This window comes from Pinus tabuliformis, chromosome J (genome assembly GCF_031772625.1).
Source record: "Pinus tabuliformis cultivar Carrire ecotype Pingquan chromosome J, CPIR1, whole genome shotgun sequence".
Classification (NCBI taxonomy): Eukaryota; Viridiplantae; Streptophyta; class Pinopsida; order Pinales; family Pinaceae; genus Pinus; species Pinus tabuliformis.
Genome location: NC_142295.1, coordinates 573,004,853 through 573,021,455, shown reverse-complemented (window position 1 = coordinate 573,021,455; position 16,603 = coordinate 573,004,853). Strand labels below are relative to the sequence as shown.

Genomic DNA, 16,603 nt, shown 5'->3' with positions numbered 1-16,603 from the left:
ATGTATATCTGATGTTAATAAAAATATGCACTCACTGATTTATCTTTCATATGTTTGAGCTGTCCATGTGTGTTTAACATGGTATCAGAGCAGGCGTATTCCTGCCCTGCAAAATTAATGTGAGCCATTTGTCTTATGGCCTGTCTGTGCAGTGATTTCTGCCATCAATTCTGCATCCCAGGAATATTTTCTTACGAATATTTCTTCAGCTAAATGTTAGCTGCTCCTGGCGCTGTCCAGCACTGTCCTTGTACCTGCTCTTCTGTTGTGCTGTCATCCTGGCATTGAAACACCTGAGCATTGTCATCCCCTTTCTGCGCTGCCTCTGACCTGACAACGCATCTGCCTGAATTGTCCTCTGACCTGACAACGCACCTGCCTGAATTACCTGACAACGCATCTAATGTTCTTTGCCTCTGTCGCTGCCCAGAGATGCATGTAACGTTTTTTGCCTGAATACACTGTTCACGCTGCCCTCTCTGCGCATACACTGCCAACGCTGTAACGCATGGCGAAATTGGCGAAAGCTCGATAATCAGTTAAATGGAATGTATGCAATGTGCTTCAAGGATTTCTAGGAAATCCATTTTACCCTAAGATATTCTGGAGTCAAGTCTATTTTAATTGCGTGACTGTGTCTGCGTATTGCATCAATGCTTGTTTCCTGAACATGAAACTTGCTCCTAGAGAGAAGGTGCCGATTACCCCTCGCCCTTCACCTCCATGAATCTCAGTGACTTGGCCATCACTGTTGCCATTGATTTTGTGTTGAATTCTCTTCATACTGTAACCCAATTTGCAGCTAAGTTACTGAAATATCTCCAAAAACCGTTAAACAAATAGGCACTTCTGTGCTGAACTTGCTGGAGTGATTGGCTCTGTGTGGGCTTGCAAAACAGAGTTTCGACTTGTAGAAATGTCTATATATTGCTCCGTCAAACTTCGTTGAAAATTATCGCAAGAAGATCGACATTGGTTGTGAGGGTTGTCACAGTCATTGTGTTGTAGGGTCGAAAGAGATTGCTGGTATTGCTGTTCGTGCATCGATATGATTGCTGGTATTCTAACCAGTGATCACATGCCACCTTTATAATGATAGTTGCTGGTGGAAATATATCCAGAACGCAGGTATTTTGATGCTCCATATTTGGTTTATATTTGTTTAAATTCAAAGGCGATACATCTATGCCCTCGAGCTTTTGAAAGCCAACGATAACCAGCGTGATAAAGAAAGGGAAAGACTGCTGCATATATGTGTATATTGAATACGCATGTGCACATTAGGTGTATATTGAATACGCAGTTGGATATACACATAGTATATTGAATAAGAAGGTATATTGAATACGCATGTGAATAGTAGACCTTCTTAAATCTATGTGCACATTGTCTCCTTCTTATACATTGGTTACGGTGTTATCTCCTGGTGCGTTGGCTCCTTCCTACCCTGTGTTAATTGTGGTGCTACATGCATATTTGAAGACTATGATTTTGTGCATTTAAACAATGGTCCATTGGAACGATTTCTCTGTAATTTGCTTTAATCAAAGGTTCGTCATTGAATTGTGGCTGAACTCTGCCTCTGCACTCAAGATCATGAATCTGCTGCATTGAACTGTTCCTGGAATCTTTGTTGCTCATGATTAGTGTACACGCTGCTTATGAAGCCTTCGAACCTGTGTCGAATGGTGCGTAAGGTTATGATGGTCATGCGGTGAAATATAGAGCATTGATTTGTGCTCCCTGTTGTGCATTGAGTTATTCCTGACTGTGAGCGGTACAGGCTCGGAAATTCAAGAGTCATGGATGGAGGGCACCTGAAGGGACTCGACCTCATATGGAGAATGAGACGGTATGAGATTTTGGCACACATTAGATTCAGGTGACTTGCATTCAGCGAGTCCAGTTCCATTGCAGCAATCTTCATGGCCACTATCTGCACCAGTGCTAAATGGCCTTTTACAAAAGTTCATTTCTTTCAGTACATATGCATCATCATGGAGCCCAAATGGTGTGCTGTTAAAGTCGAAGTGAACTAACTGCATGTCTTCAGAGATCTCAATTTCAACAGTGGCACGGGGATGAGTCTGGACCAATATGAAGGGTAACGATACACCCCCAGATGGAGTATTCCCTGAACTATATCTATGCTCATTTCGTTTCACCAGATTTTGAAGGCCTATAATCTGTTCTTCGAGTTCGTGAAAATAAGATGCTTTCTTCTCAATCCTACTTTTCAAGAGCAATTTCTCAGCCTTAAGCTGTTCGACATCATTTATACTTGTCTTAGGCAACCCCTTCCAATGGATTTCTTTTTTCTCCTTTGAAATTATCTCCATTGCCATAAGTACATTCAGTGCATCATAAACCCTTCGCCGAATGTTCTTTTCATCATATTGTTGCCGGTCTGGTGAAACAAGAGTGCTGTCCAGATTTGCATATTTAGCTACAAGTTCATCTGCAACCTCATTATATGTGGTCCGGCCCTTGCTCTCAACCTTCTGACTGCATAGGCTTGCTAAGTCCGGAGTCAACTGTTGACTGTCTTGCCACGCTGAGTTGATTGCTTTAAAGCCAAGTCTGGTAACTTTGGTTTCATTCAATTAGAAAGTTTTCAGAAATCAGTGAAAGGCATTGCCCTTTTTTCACTATGGTCACAGAAGGTTGTGCTGAAAGAAGTTGGTGAAATATATGTAAAACATAATGCAACAGAATGCAATGTATTCAGAGGTTCAAAGACCTGTTTGGCTGCACCAGATTACTCTAATTACATAAAGACCTGCAATTCTAAAAACAAACCTGTTGACTGTGCTTTCAAATCATTCATTACAAAAGTTTTTTTTTGAAGGTCTATCATTAGTACCGCAACAATATGTTGGAGCAGAAGTGATATCATCATAGCATCAAATTTAAGGTCTTCAACAGTAACGTAGCTTCATCATCTTATTTTATATGGATTGTAATTGGTGCTTGTTGATCGCACACTGATCATTTGTTGCACGGGATATTGCTAGTGGGTGTTACCTTTTTGCATTGAGTAGTAGTTGTGATCAGTGTTTGAGGTGTAATTCTGACATTAAAGAAAAAATGGCCAGAACCAGTGAAGTATTACAGTTCCTTAAAACTTTGATATTATCTACTGTTGATGACACATTACAAATCAGCAAAGGATCTCTCTCAGAAATTCAGACATGTTTACAAAATGCACAAGAAAAGATCGATTTTTTGCAGCTTGAATCACAGCTACAGCAAGAAGAGCTACATCAAAATAGACACCATTCTGAACCTGTTTCTGTTCAGAACATTGAGACAACCACCCATCAGCAGCATGTTAATAATGGTACAGTTCATTCAAGTAAAGCAGCCGTTGTACATGCAGATGCAGAAACTCAGTCTGCACTTCCCAAGCCCATCATCAGACCTTGGGAACAGCTTGTCCACAACAAGCACATAACTGGTCTTGGATATGACAAGGACTTGTCCTTTCATATTCCAGACTACGCCAAGCCCATTCAGTTTCAGAGTGCTGGATTCATTTATGACAGTTCACTTCTTCCTCATGACAGTTCACCTCCAGCTGTTTCAGACTCTGCCCCTCTTCTACAGCAACAACAACAACAGCAACAACAACAGATCGTGAAATGCCAACACTGTGACCGAGTTGGCCATATGAAAGATCACTATTTTGATCTTCATCCATGTAAGCACTGTCATAAAACCAGCCATTCTTCAAACAGATGCTTCAGAAACAAACACCCTGCAAGAACAAAGATTCATCTTGGATGGATCGCTTCTTGGCAATGGGCATCAACAGCCAAGAAGATATTCCAAACACATGTCAGAACTTGTTCCAGAGTATTGAGCAGTCTTGAAGTTGAGTTTTCTCCATCATCTCACCTTGTATCTGACAGGGGGGGAAATGATGGTCATCTACAAGCTTCAAAGCCACATCAAGCGAGCCTGAGCCACAACCTGCCACACCAGTTTCAGAGTTGTAGCCAGAGATAAGATGCCTGAACATGCCTTCAGTTGGCAATCTGGGACTTCCTCTAGCAGAAGACTCCAGCTTCTTGCCAGTTTTGGAAGAGTTCCAGCAGAGTTGTTGGTCATCCTTAAACCATCACAGATTAAGGACACTTCCTCTAGCAGAAGACACCAGCTTCTTGCCAGTTTTGGAAGAGTTCCAGGAATTGCATTAAGCATTCTAGAGTTGTTGGTCATCCTTAAACCATCACAGATTGAGAACACTTCCTCTAGCAGAAAACTTCAGTTTCTCGCTGTTTTGGAAGAGTTCTGGGAACTGCACTAAGCATTCTAGTGTTGGTGGTCATCCTTAAACCACCGCCCTTTTTTACCAACATTTCATAGAGCACATTCAGCCTAGTGCTGCCATGCATTTTTGCACATTTTGTATTACAGCTCTCTTCTTGGACTCATACATAACCCTTCGGATTAAGGGGGGGAATGTTGGACACCTAATCCTAAAGGGTTAGTGTGGAAGCCGAAAAGACTAAGTAGTCCAAGAGACCTTGGGATCTGAATCCCAAGAGTCACACATTGTACTATAAATGTATATCTGATGTTAATAAAAATATGCACTCACTGATTTATCTTTCATATGTTTGAGCTGTCCATGTGTGTTTAACAACATCTTATTGGAGGACAACCAAAATCATTAGGAGAAATTATGGGCCAGCTTAGATGGACTGTTAGGGACTGTGATCAATACCCTAAACAGTCCCTGAATTGCAACATTATAGCATGTTCAAGAGTTCACATTTCTATACACTAAATGTTGCTGTGTTTATAATGATTTGACACTATCTGGGATACGTTTGTTGCTATGTGCTAGGCCGCATGCCATATCACCATAGAAAGAGTTGTTATGGGAAGTGTATCAAGGTGTGCAGAACAAGTGTATCATGGTGCAGCATAAGTGTATCAAGGTGTAGCATATGTGTATCAGGGTATGCAACACAAGTGTATCAAGGTGCAGCATAAGTGTACCAAGGTGAAACATAAGTGTATCAAGATGTAGCACAAGAGGATGTAGCATGATGGGCACAGTAAGGTACAGTTTGAAGATGTCGCACAAGGAGGTGCAACATGATGCTATGGTGCAACAAAATGATGTGTGCAACATGATGATGAAGAGCAACAAGATGGTACAACATGATGAGGTACAACTCAATAGTAATGCAACATGGTGCAGTCTGTGATGATGGACATGGTATGATGGTGCAGCATGGTGCAGCACTATGATAGGGTGATGGAATCACATGAGTCCATATTAGTTACCTCATGAGACATCTTCTTAGAGAAGATCTATGTTCTTATCTTTTCAAGTCGAAGTGTTGACTTCTGTTGTAAATGTACTATATCTCTCTCTCTCTGCTGAACTATTGAAGAACATATAAGAAGAATTGATCAAGGGTTTCCCCACATTAGGGTTTGTCCCTGGCTAGCGCCACATCTTGTGTCCTCTTGTCTTGGCTTGTCTTCTGCGATTTATGTTTATGTTCTATCTGCAGTTTACTTTAAAGCTGATGTGATTGATAATTTGGAAAAGATATTGAGCTAACTGTGAAAATTGAAATAAATTGCTCTAAGCATAGAACATACCTAAAATTAACATGGTATCAGAGCTAAGGTGAAGACAAAGCCCAAGCAAGATTGAAAGAGAAATCACCGAAGACAGTTGGGAAAGAACAAAAGGATCAGCGGATTCCTCATCCCTTTTCAAATTCACCGAGGGTGAAGTCGAAAAGAATATTATCAGGATGGCACAACGAAACATGGCCTACCTAAAGATCACTTCATTTGGAAGACCGGATCTCAGGGTGGAAGGAAAGGCAGATAACTAGTTCAGCCATTATGCGAAGGAGTGTCTGAATGGCAGGGACACATCACTTGATGATGATAACTGTTATCACCCTAAAATTTTTGTTTCTAAGCTTTGGAAAGTTTGCCTTGTTTCTAGTCATAGTCTTATAGGTTTTGAGTCATTTCATCTCAATAAGTGTCATTCTCTTTTCCAAAAAAAAAAAAAAAGTTTCACAGCCTCATTCCATGTCCTAGAAGTCTCACCATGTGTTTTGACATCAGTTCGATTCCAAAGGATTGATGTTAGTCTTGGTCTAGTCTTTCCATGGTTGTTTTAGAGTCTAAGATCTAAAAGAGAGTCTTGTTGGTATGGTCAAATAGGTTCAATACTCTGTTCTTGCCTATCACTGGTCCCACATCACACATAAGTTCCATGTGTCAAACTTGTGTCAAGGTTTTCGTAGTGCAAAACTCACTCTAGGTGTTTTCATAGCGCAAAACCCAGAATTTTCATTGGCTGCGCTACGGAATAGGGGATTCTAAACTAGGATTTTTCGTAGCGCGCTACGAAACCCCTGAAGCAGCCTGTTTCAGCATAAAAGACTCTATTTTTTGCTTTTACTAGTCAACTTCCAGAAGAGTTCCTAAGTAGCTGAGAACTCAATTTTCAAAAATGAAATAGGATTTTCTCCCTAACATACTTAACTACAAGAACCTCTTTCCGTTTCTTCAAATTAGTTCTGAGGTGGGAGGAATTTATGGTTAAACTTGCACTACAAAACTGCTGAAAGTCAAGCTTTGTCTTCTGGTTTGAGCAGTCTTTTTCAAGATCAGTTTCTGGTCACAGGAAAAGGTATTTTGGGATTTTGAAGGAGGTTTCCATTCATCAACTCTCTAGCTACAATAATATATCTCACTTTCTTCATAAGTGTTTTCAGTTGGGAGATACTAAGCTTTCTTTGAAACCCTAATTTCAGAGAATAGATTTTTCCTGTTTTACACGTGTTTTTCAAGGACAGATTCTAGACAGTTGGAGAAGTGTTTTAAAAAACCAAGAGAGGTTTTTGTTCTAGACATCATGGAATACAAAAAATTCCTTCAGTTTTGTAAAATATGTCATGGATGAGAAGATAAAGGCTTTGTCCCACGTGCCAATTTTCAAGGATCCTAAACCTAAAAATAGGGAAACATGTTCCCTAATTTCTAGGGTTTGTCATCAGCAGTAAGGTGACAACGTGGGAGGCTTCATCAAATTCGACTTCATGAGGTTGCAGCTGTAAAAGAATGTTTTCAATGTTTAGATAAGGTTGTTGTAATCATAACAAGGAGTTGTACTCCTAATTGTATTAGGACTCTAGGACTGCTAGTTAGCTGTCATTTGTATTTAATAGTTTGTTTTATAGTTAGAATAGGTGTCACTCATAGAAAATTCGAATTATCTTGATGAGGGATGAAGGAATACATGTTGTAAATGCTATATATAAAGCAAGAGGTCGAATTAGCAAAGGGTTGGAGACTTTTTGGCTCAGCTGCTGCTCTATGTGCAGATTGTGTATATTTTTAACCTAATGCGAAATTTCTACTTAGACAACTCAAGATTCATGAAGAGTTCTTGTTTGTTCTTGTTTTGATGGCATCTTCCAATACTTACATTGCAGTGGTGTTTACTTATGATACTCAGAATTCATCAATGATGCTCTGAATTCCTTCATAGATAAACTAACTGTGTTTCACTGTTTTATATTTGCATTTCTGCACTTGAACTCTATAATGCCTTGACTTCCATGCTAGGTAGAATGTTTTGGCTTCACTACTCAGGATTCAAAGAAAGTTTTTAATGTCCTATTGTCTCATGGCTTTCCTCTTTCACTTACTTGCAGTGGTATGAATACATGTTACTTAGAACTCATCAATGATGCTCTAACTTCCTTCATGTATTTATAAACTGTGTTTCCTTGCATTGTATCTTTGTTTTGTTGATGTATAAAAACTCTCTATGCCCTGAATTCATGTTAAGCTGATCTTGTTGTGGTACTGAAACATACTTTGACTCCATATCCCAATGGTAGTCAACCTTCATATTTCAACCTATAAACATATACAATCACAAACCATAGAGTTAGCTGATCTTGCTGTGGTACTGAAACATACTTTGACTCCATATCCCAATGGTAGCTAGCCTTCATATTTCAACCTATAAACATATACAATCACAAACCATAGAGTTAGCCATCTATCCATATCTTTAATCAAAATCATTAACCCTTTGAGAGAGCCCTCTCAGGCTAAGGAGGCTAAGCCTTAGCTAAAAGATTGGTCTGAAATAGTTACAATGAGATAGTCTGATCAGAAGCCTATCAAGGTCCTATTTTGGTGATAACAATAACAATCATTCCAGGGACATCTTCAATGGTCCAAGGAATGATAGGTAATGCAGGTCATCAAGGGAACAACTGACTCTTCAGAGAAAGCAAGGAAGCCTAGGTATGAAGAATCAAATGTTGTTTCTGATAAGATAAAGAAGCACTATCTTGTATTGACCCTCTCCTTCAGGTTCTTTGGGAATTTGGCTCGTCGATTATAGTGCTTCAAGGCACTTCATCAGATAGAAGGGTGCTCTCTCTTATTTGGTAGAGATGGAAACAATCGTGGGATTATACTTGGAGCCAATGCCACCTATCCCGGAAAGGGTGTAGGGAATGTTACCCCTCAATTGAATGAGGGTAACTTGAATCATTTACAGAATCTCTTTTATGTACTTGATCACAAGAAGAACCTGGTGTCCATTTCGGCAATGGAATTCAAAGGTTACAGGGTAGCATTCATCGATGGAAAGGTACGTGTTTGAAAATGAAATTTTCAAATATGCTTTTACTCATGGGTTCAGGGTTGGCAGTTTGTGTCAATTTGCAGGATGGTCCATTGGGGATCATGACATATCTCATCTATAACACCTGAAATCTACTTTATGAGGCCCTAACCGATGTGAGTTAGATGGTGACTCAGATACCTGAATTCAAGAAGAGCATGAAGGTACATGCATGAGATGTACCAAAGGAAAATCTTACAAGGGGACCATTCCCCTCATGTAGCAGATCCATAAGTTTGGAACAACCCGAGGGGTTTGAGATTCATGATTGGGAATATCATGTATACAGGTGGAAGAAAGCCCTCTATGGCTTGAAGTAAAACACCCCGAGCCTAATATGAGAGGATTGATAGCTGTTTGATGAAGCTGAGATTCACTAAAGGTCAAGCCAATCCAAACCATTGTTTGAAGGTTGTGGATGATAGACCTCTCATACTGGCACCTTCAGAGAAATGACCTAATTTTGACAGGTGCAGACCCTCTCACTTGCAGAAGTAAGAGGGAGTTGGATTCCAGATATGGAATGGTAAACTGTAAGCCCGTGACTACCTCGAGGATCTTAACTTTTAGAAGTTATATGGTGGTGATGCCAGACTAGATTTGGGAAATGCCTCTGAGTTTCATAAACTCATCTGCATTGATGTTCTTGTGAACTTTGGTCCATATATATGCTTTGCAGTTAGCATGGTGAGCTCATATTTGGTTGAGCCTCACTAGATTGGTGCTAAGAATCTTCTGAGATGTCTTCAGGGCACAATCTCTCATGGATTGAGATACACTGCCGGAAATATGAAGCTGCATGATTATTTGAATGCTGACTGGGCAAGCAGTGTGGAGGATCGCTAGTGCACTTCTCAGTGTTGGTTCTCTCTGGATTCTACTTTGATATCATGGATGAGCAGGAAGCAGAAGTTGGTTGTTATAAGCATTGCCTAGATCGAATACATAGCTACAAGTATGATCTCGTGTGAAGCTGCCTGGTTATGGAAGCTCATCAGCGAGCTGTTTGTACACATGACAAATACCACTGTGATTCTTTGTGACAACCAAGGGGGGATTCAATTATTGGGGAATCTCATATTCGATGATTTCTCTAGCAGATAGACATTAGACACTATCTTATCTGGGATATGGTAACTCAATGAGCAAGGAGGCTCCATCACATTGAGACTGATGTCTAGGTCACAGACACTTTGTCAAAGCCCCGGGGAAAGGTCAAATCTGTGATTTTCCCAAATGACTTGGAGTATTTGAGAGACCTTCATATAAGGGTCCTACATGTTGCATGCACTGAGCTTTGGGAGGTCTGAGGGGCTTGGGGTACTTACTGGAGCGACATATGACCACAGGGTGACTCACCCTCCCCTGGTGGTGTGCTATGTACAGGGTGACAGGTTCAACCTTTCCCTGTGATACCTCATGGCGACTATGGAACAAGATGATTAGTTGCCTGTGGGCCGGGATGATTAGTTCTCCCGTGGCAACTATTGAACAAGATGATTAGTTCTCCTATGGGCTGGGATGATTAATTCTCCCATGGCGACTATGAGCCAGGATGATTAGTTCTCCTGTGGGCTAGGATGATTAGTTCTCCTGTGGCGACCAATGGATAGGAGGATTCGTTCTCTTGTGGACATGATGATTATTTCTCCTGTTGAGGCATCCCACCCATGTAGTCTGGGACTCATGGGAAGTACCTCTCATCTGATCAATGAGCAGGGAAATGGGGTTAGGGATCATAATAGTACTATCGATGGATGCATCATTGTATCTATCATACTCCCTATGCTAGGATGACCTTCATTGGTCTGGGATCAACGAAACTGATTTGGGATCAACAAAATTGATTTGGGATCAGTATGAGTGGTTTGAGACACTCCCTTGTGATATTGATCCGGTATCAATAAAACTGATTTCGGGTCAGTAGAGAATGGTATGAGACATTCTCGATCAATTCTTCTTCTTCATGGTTCAATAGAGCAGAGAAAAATTGAGCAGAGCTCAGTAGAGCAGAGCAGTGTAGGGCACTGATGACAAAGATAGTATAGTTAGACATATGGATCAACGGATGGAGTTCTCCCTAGTTGAGAGGGAGTGTTAAAATTGGAAACTAGGGCCAAACTCCATGTGGTCATCTTATTTATGGCAGTTGATATTTTTCTTGGATCCCTCTCATCGAGAGGTGTAGGATTGATCTAAAGATCATCCGATTCTGATGAGTATTCATGGAGATATGAATTTATTTGTGTTATGGGAAAATTTGTCAAGGTCGGCCAACAACCAAATATACCCCACTTGTACTTAATGTTTTAGTATAAATAAAGGAGGACTTCAAGTCATTTGATAATCATCTCTTGTGATCTCACTCTCCACTTGTTTGTGTTTTTAGTGGAAGAGGATATCTAGAGGAGATGCTTTCTATGTAGCCGTAAAGAAGGGTCATCTAGGAGAGCCCTAGCCATAGACTTGTAGGATATTTGGCTGCATATCTAAGAGGCCCTAATCCGCAGCTAGAAGAGCCCTAATCTACAGCTAAAGAGAGCCCTAATCCGCAGCTAAAGTGAGCCATAATCCACAGCTAAAGGATGTCCTAAACCACAGTCAAAAGAGGCTTCTTAGCCGCAACAAAGAAAGGAGATCTACCCACTGTTTAGGGGAACTTCTACATGCAGAAAGGCGGCCCTAATCCATAGACATGAGGAAGCCTTAAAGGAGCCTTTGTTGCATATCTAATGAAGGGTTAAACGTGTCCTAGACGCAGTCTATACATGGCTGAATGTAGGCCTAAACACAGTCACCTTAACACTAATCTAGGCCACATTTATGGAGGGTTTCATGTGCCCTTAGACTGCCATGAGAAGGGATCAGAATGGTTCCTTATATGCAGTCTCATGACTGCCCTAGCCATAAGAAAAGAGAAGGTTACAATAGTTCATTAGTGGGACTATTTGGGAGGTCTACTATATCAAGGAGGATTGTAATGATGAAGCGTGGAGGGCAGCATCTCATTGGAGGACAACCACAGTCATTAAGAGAAATTCTGGGCTAGCTTAGATGGGCTATTAGGGACTGTGGTCAGTACCCTAAACAGTCCCTGAATTGCAGCATTACAACATGTTCAAGAGTTGACATTTCTATAGACTAAATGTTGCTGCATTAATAATGATTGGACACTATCTGGGATACGTTTGTTGCTATGTGCTAGGCCACAGGCCATAGCACCATAGCAAGAGTTATTATGGGCAGTGTATCAGGGTGTGTAGAACAAGTGTATCAAGGTGCAACATAAGTGTATCAAGGTGTAACATATGTGTATCAGGGTATGCAACACAAGTGTATCAAGGTGCAACATAAGTGTACCAAGGTGCAGCATAAGTGTATCAAGATGCAACACAAGAGGATGCAACATGATGGGCACAGTAAGGTACAATTTGAAGATGTAGCATAAGGAGGTGCAACATGATGATATGGTGCAGTAGCATGATGTGTTCAGCATGATAATGAAGAGCAGAAAGATGGGTACAACATGATGAGGTACATCTCAATAGTAATGCAGCATGGTGCAGCTCTGTGATGATGGACATGGTATGATGGTGCAGCACTATGATAGGGTGATGGAATCACATGAGTCCATATAAGTTACCTCATGAGACATCTTCTTAGAGAAGATCTATGTTCTTATCTTGTCAAGTCGAAGTGTTGACTTCTGTTGTAAATGTACTATCTCTCTCTCTCTCTCTCTCTCTCTCTCTCTCTCTCTCTCTCTCTCTCTGTGTGCTGAACTATTGAAGAACATATAAGAAGAATTGATCAACGGTTTCCCCACATCGGGGTTTGTCCTTAGCTAGCGCCACATCTTGTGTCCTCTTGTCTTGGCTTGTCTTCTGTGATTTATGTTTATGTTCTATCTGTAGTTTACTTTAATGCTGATGTGATTGCTAATATGGAAAAGATATTGAGCTAACTGTGAAAATTGAAATAAATTGCTCTAAGCATAGAACATACCTAAAATTTACTATCATGCTAAATGTGATTGCTAATCTAGAATTGATATTGACCTAATATGAAAAATTGAAGTAAATTTTCTATTAGCATAGAACATACCTAAAATTACCATGGTATCAAAGCTGGGGTGAAGACAAAGCCCAAGCAAGAGTGAAAGATCAATCACTGAAGACAGTTGGACAAGGTCAAAGCCTCAATGGGTTCCTCATCCCTCTTCTCAGCTAAAGTCAAGCTCCATGAAATTTATATCATGGATGGAAGATGTCTCTGAATCTGACATTGGAAGAGAAAGAAGTGCTGGATTACTTGAAGGGTAAAATCCCGGAGCCTTCAGCTAATGTAACAGCTAAAAAGAACAAGTACACTAAGGGTGGAAGGAAAGGCAGATGCCTTTCTTACAATAAGTTTTGCCATTATGTGAAGGAGTGTCTGACTAGAAGGGACACATCACTTGATAATGATAACAATCATTCTAGGGGCATCTTCAATGATCGAAGGAATGACAGGTACAATGGCAAAGGAAAAAGGAATGCAGGTCATCTGGGAAATGGTTGACTCTTCAAGAAAGTGAGGATCTCCAGGTATGAAGAATCAAATGTTGTTTCAGATAAGTAAGAGGAGTTCAACCCTCTTCACTACCTCTCCTTCAGACACTTTGGAAAAGTGGTATATTGATAATGGTGCTTCAAGGCACTTCACAGGACACAGGGAAGTTCTCTCTGATATGAGAGAGAAGGAAACAACTTGAAGATTATTCTTGGAAACGATGCCACCTATCCCGTAAAGGGAGCAGGAAATGTTACTCTTCCATTGGATCAGGGTATATGAACATGATCTCAAGAAGAACCTGGTGTCCATTTTGGCAATGTAAAGGTTTCAAGGTGGCATTCATCAATGGAAAGGTACGTGTTTGAAAAAGGAATTTTAAGATGCTTTTGAGTTCAGGGATTGGAAATTTGTATCAAGTTGTAGGAATTCCATTGGGGACCATGTTGTGTGACACATCTCTTCAATGGCACCAGAGGGATGCTTATCTTCATTGTAAGAACCTACTGATGTGAGTCAAATGGTGACAGGGATGCTTGAATTCAAGAAGAGCATGAAGGTACATGTAGAAAGGCCTCAGATGTGGAACAACCTAAGGGGTTTGAGTTTCATGATTGGGAATCTCAAGTATACATGTGGAAGAAAGCTCTCTGTGTCTTAGAGCAAACACCCCACGCTTGATATGAGAGGATTGATAGCTATCTAATGAAGTAGAGATTTGTTACACAGTAATTTGTCACCATTTGTCACCATCCCTGTTACCCCTCTCCCGCACTTTGGAGGACTCATTCCGGGACCTGTGAGAAGTGACATAACTTGAAAACACTTGCATTATGTTCCCCTAAGTATGGACTTCATATGCCCTGAAGACATCTCCTGCAGAATATCCTTAAAAAGTTCCCTTTTTCCATTAGCGCGGATCCACAGTGTATTACTCGCGCCAAAGGGGGAAATCCTCCAAAGAGGGCATGCCAGTTGGCACTCTATCTCAGAGCTATACTCGCGCCAACCGAGTTTGGGAAAGCTTTTTAACAAATGCACGCGCGAAGGTTGTTTCCTTTTGACTCATGAAGCTTTTTAAGGATAATGCCAATCCCATGGATGTCGTGATTAATCTTATCTCCCTTTCCTCTATCCATAATAGCTTTTTGAGGATAAAACCAATCCCATAGATGGTGTGATTGATCTTATCTCCTTCTCCTCCATCTATAAAAGCTTGCTCTTTTGCCTTGAGCAAGCTAGGGATAGTGATAGTGATAGTTCGAGCATAGGGAGAATTATACTTTCAGAAGTCTAAGAGATTGTTGTAAGAGTCTTCTTTGCATTCATAATCAAAGAGAGAGAGGCTTGTTCCCAATCCCGACAAGCTTTGCAAGGCATATGTAGCTGATCACCCAGCCAAAGGAGGATTTGACGTCAGAACTATGGTTGTATTCTTCTTTGTTGTTTATCAATAATAGATGACTATCATTATGGTTCCACTCTTGTTGTTCATTGTAATGATGTTTGAGTTATATCTTTTCTGACCGATATATAATTGCATCTATTGGATTTTATGCTTGTATTTGTGTCGTTCTTTGCATGTGTAGGTGTCCATTCACGGAGATCGTGAGGATCGTGACCGGCCGGAGCAAAGGAATGGGAGTGTCGACTCTTCTACAACACTAGCGTTGGAATCCAAGTAGGCTCTCATCATTTACCTTTAATTTGTAATTAGGAACCTACGTGTTAGCATTGTTTGATTGTTGCTAGACCCATTCTGGGCTAGTGGGGATCGCCTCTGTCCGTAGAGGGGATTTACCTCTCCAATCTGCCAAGCCTGTTCCAGACCAACCATTGGTCGGAAAGAGTGTCGACTCGAGTTCACCACCTGATCACTTTGTTTTGGAAGAGCATAATTCCCATGTTCTTCTCGTCTCCTCAGATTCTCCTGAGTTTGGAAATGACTCTCCTATCCCAGCTGCTCCCGAGAGTCCTGCTTCGGTCCCTTTAGAGCAGGGGGCAATCATACGATTCCCCCACCAAGTAGTTCGGTCGTTTCCTTCGACTGGAGTCGTTTGACCACCTCCCGCCTTCCATGCCATGTGCCTTTCTGGGTCACGGTACACGCCTATAATAGGGCAATACCTGGCACTATTTTGGATGAGGGTGCATCTGTCAGTCTTATGCCTGCCACTACTTGGCAAGCTTTGGGTTCCCCATAGCTTGTGCCAGTCGCGCCGAATCTGACGGCTTTTGACAGAGGAACTAGTCAACCATTAGGGATCCTTCCAAAGTTCCCTATTACTTTGGGAGGCAAAACTGTCTATATAGACGTATCGGTTACCCAAGTTGCTTTAGATTTTAGTCTTCTCCTTGGCCATGACTATGTTTATGCCATGGGGGCCCTTGTCTCTTCACTTTTCCGTGTGGTTTTCTTTCCACACGATGGAAGAATCGTGACTATAGATCAATTATCGTTCGTTCGTCCACGGGTCCCTCCTGTGTAGTTGTCATCCCCTCCTGGTTTTCATCCACCAGTTGCATCTGCCCCACCACAGATCAACTACGTGGCCACCTATCCCGTGCCTGTATCCAGCGATGCCGCCATCGTGCATAGTGTCCTGGGGGCATTGGGTCCTGACTTCCGAGATGTTACCCTTCCACTCGGAGTGGCACTCTTGGAAGCCTCGACTTCCTGTTCATTATGATGAAGTCCAGGCGGAGCATAGTTCATTTTCCTATGTCAAGCTCCTTAAAAAATGAAACTAGGTCTGGCCGAGCATAGTTCCTTTCCGGTGTCAAGCTCGTTAAAAAATGAAACAAGGGTTATGAGGATAGTTCTTTTCCTGTGTCAACCTCATTAAAAAATGAAACAACTCCCTTTCCAAATCGAGTCTTTTGATTAAGATCTCGTAAAAATACAAGTCGAGTCTTTCATAGATCTCGAGAGTGAACCTTCATTCCATCCACTTTGTTGAATGCAATGAAGCTTGGGGGGCATGTACCTCGATTTGCGTTATTATGCTGGGGGCATGCGAACTGATAACAAGCATAGTTTTTCATTTCAAGCTTGTGTAAACATGAAAACGAATCCAAGCAGAGTTCTCCATGGTTCAAGCTTCTGTAAAAATGAAACCATACCTGATTTACATCTCGTGATTGCCTTTTATCTGCTAAATTCTGTTAGATGAGCCTTGGTTGTTTCATTCCATCGCCACCATCTCTTTGGCTGATCATATGCTTTCACTTGGCTGTTTATCCTTTCCTGAGGAACCGCAGCGATGAGTGGTTTTATTAGCCAACCTCTTGACCATTACATGTTTTGAGTAGTTCCACCATTACTGGAACCAGTTGCTACCCTTTATACCACTCGTTCCT

General features: G+C 41.2%; 1 protein-coding gene across 1 annotated transcript in view; it reads right to left on the bottom strand.

The window, feature by feature from the left end:
- Positions 1-209: 209 nt before the first annotated feature.
- The window catches only part of LOC149228283 (transcription factor-like protein DPB), a 49,680-nt gene continuing 33,286 nt past the window's right edge, over positions 210-16,603 (bottom strand). Inside the window, exons 3-4 of the mRNA XM_089380727.1 lie at positions 1,818-2,580; positions 210-479 (exon numbers count right to left, since the gene is read on the bottom strand). Coding sequence (XP_089236853.1) covers positions 210-479; positions 1,818-2,580 — 1,033 coding nt within the window. The remainder of the gene's footprint in view (positions 480-1,817; positions 2,581-16,603) is intronic.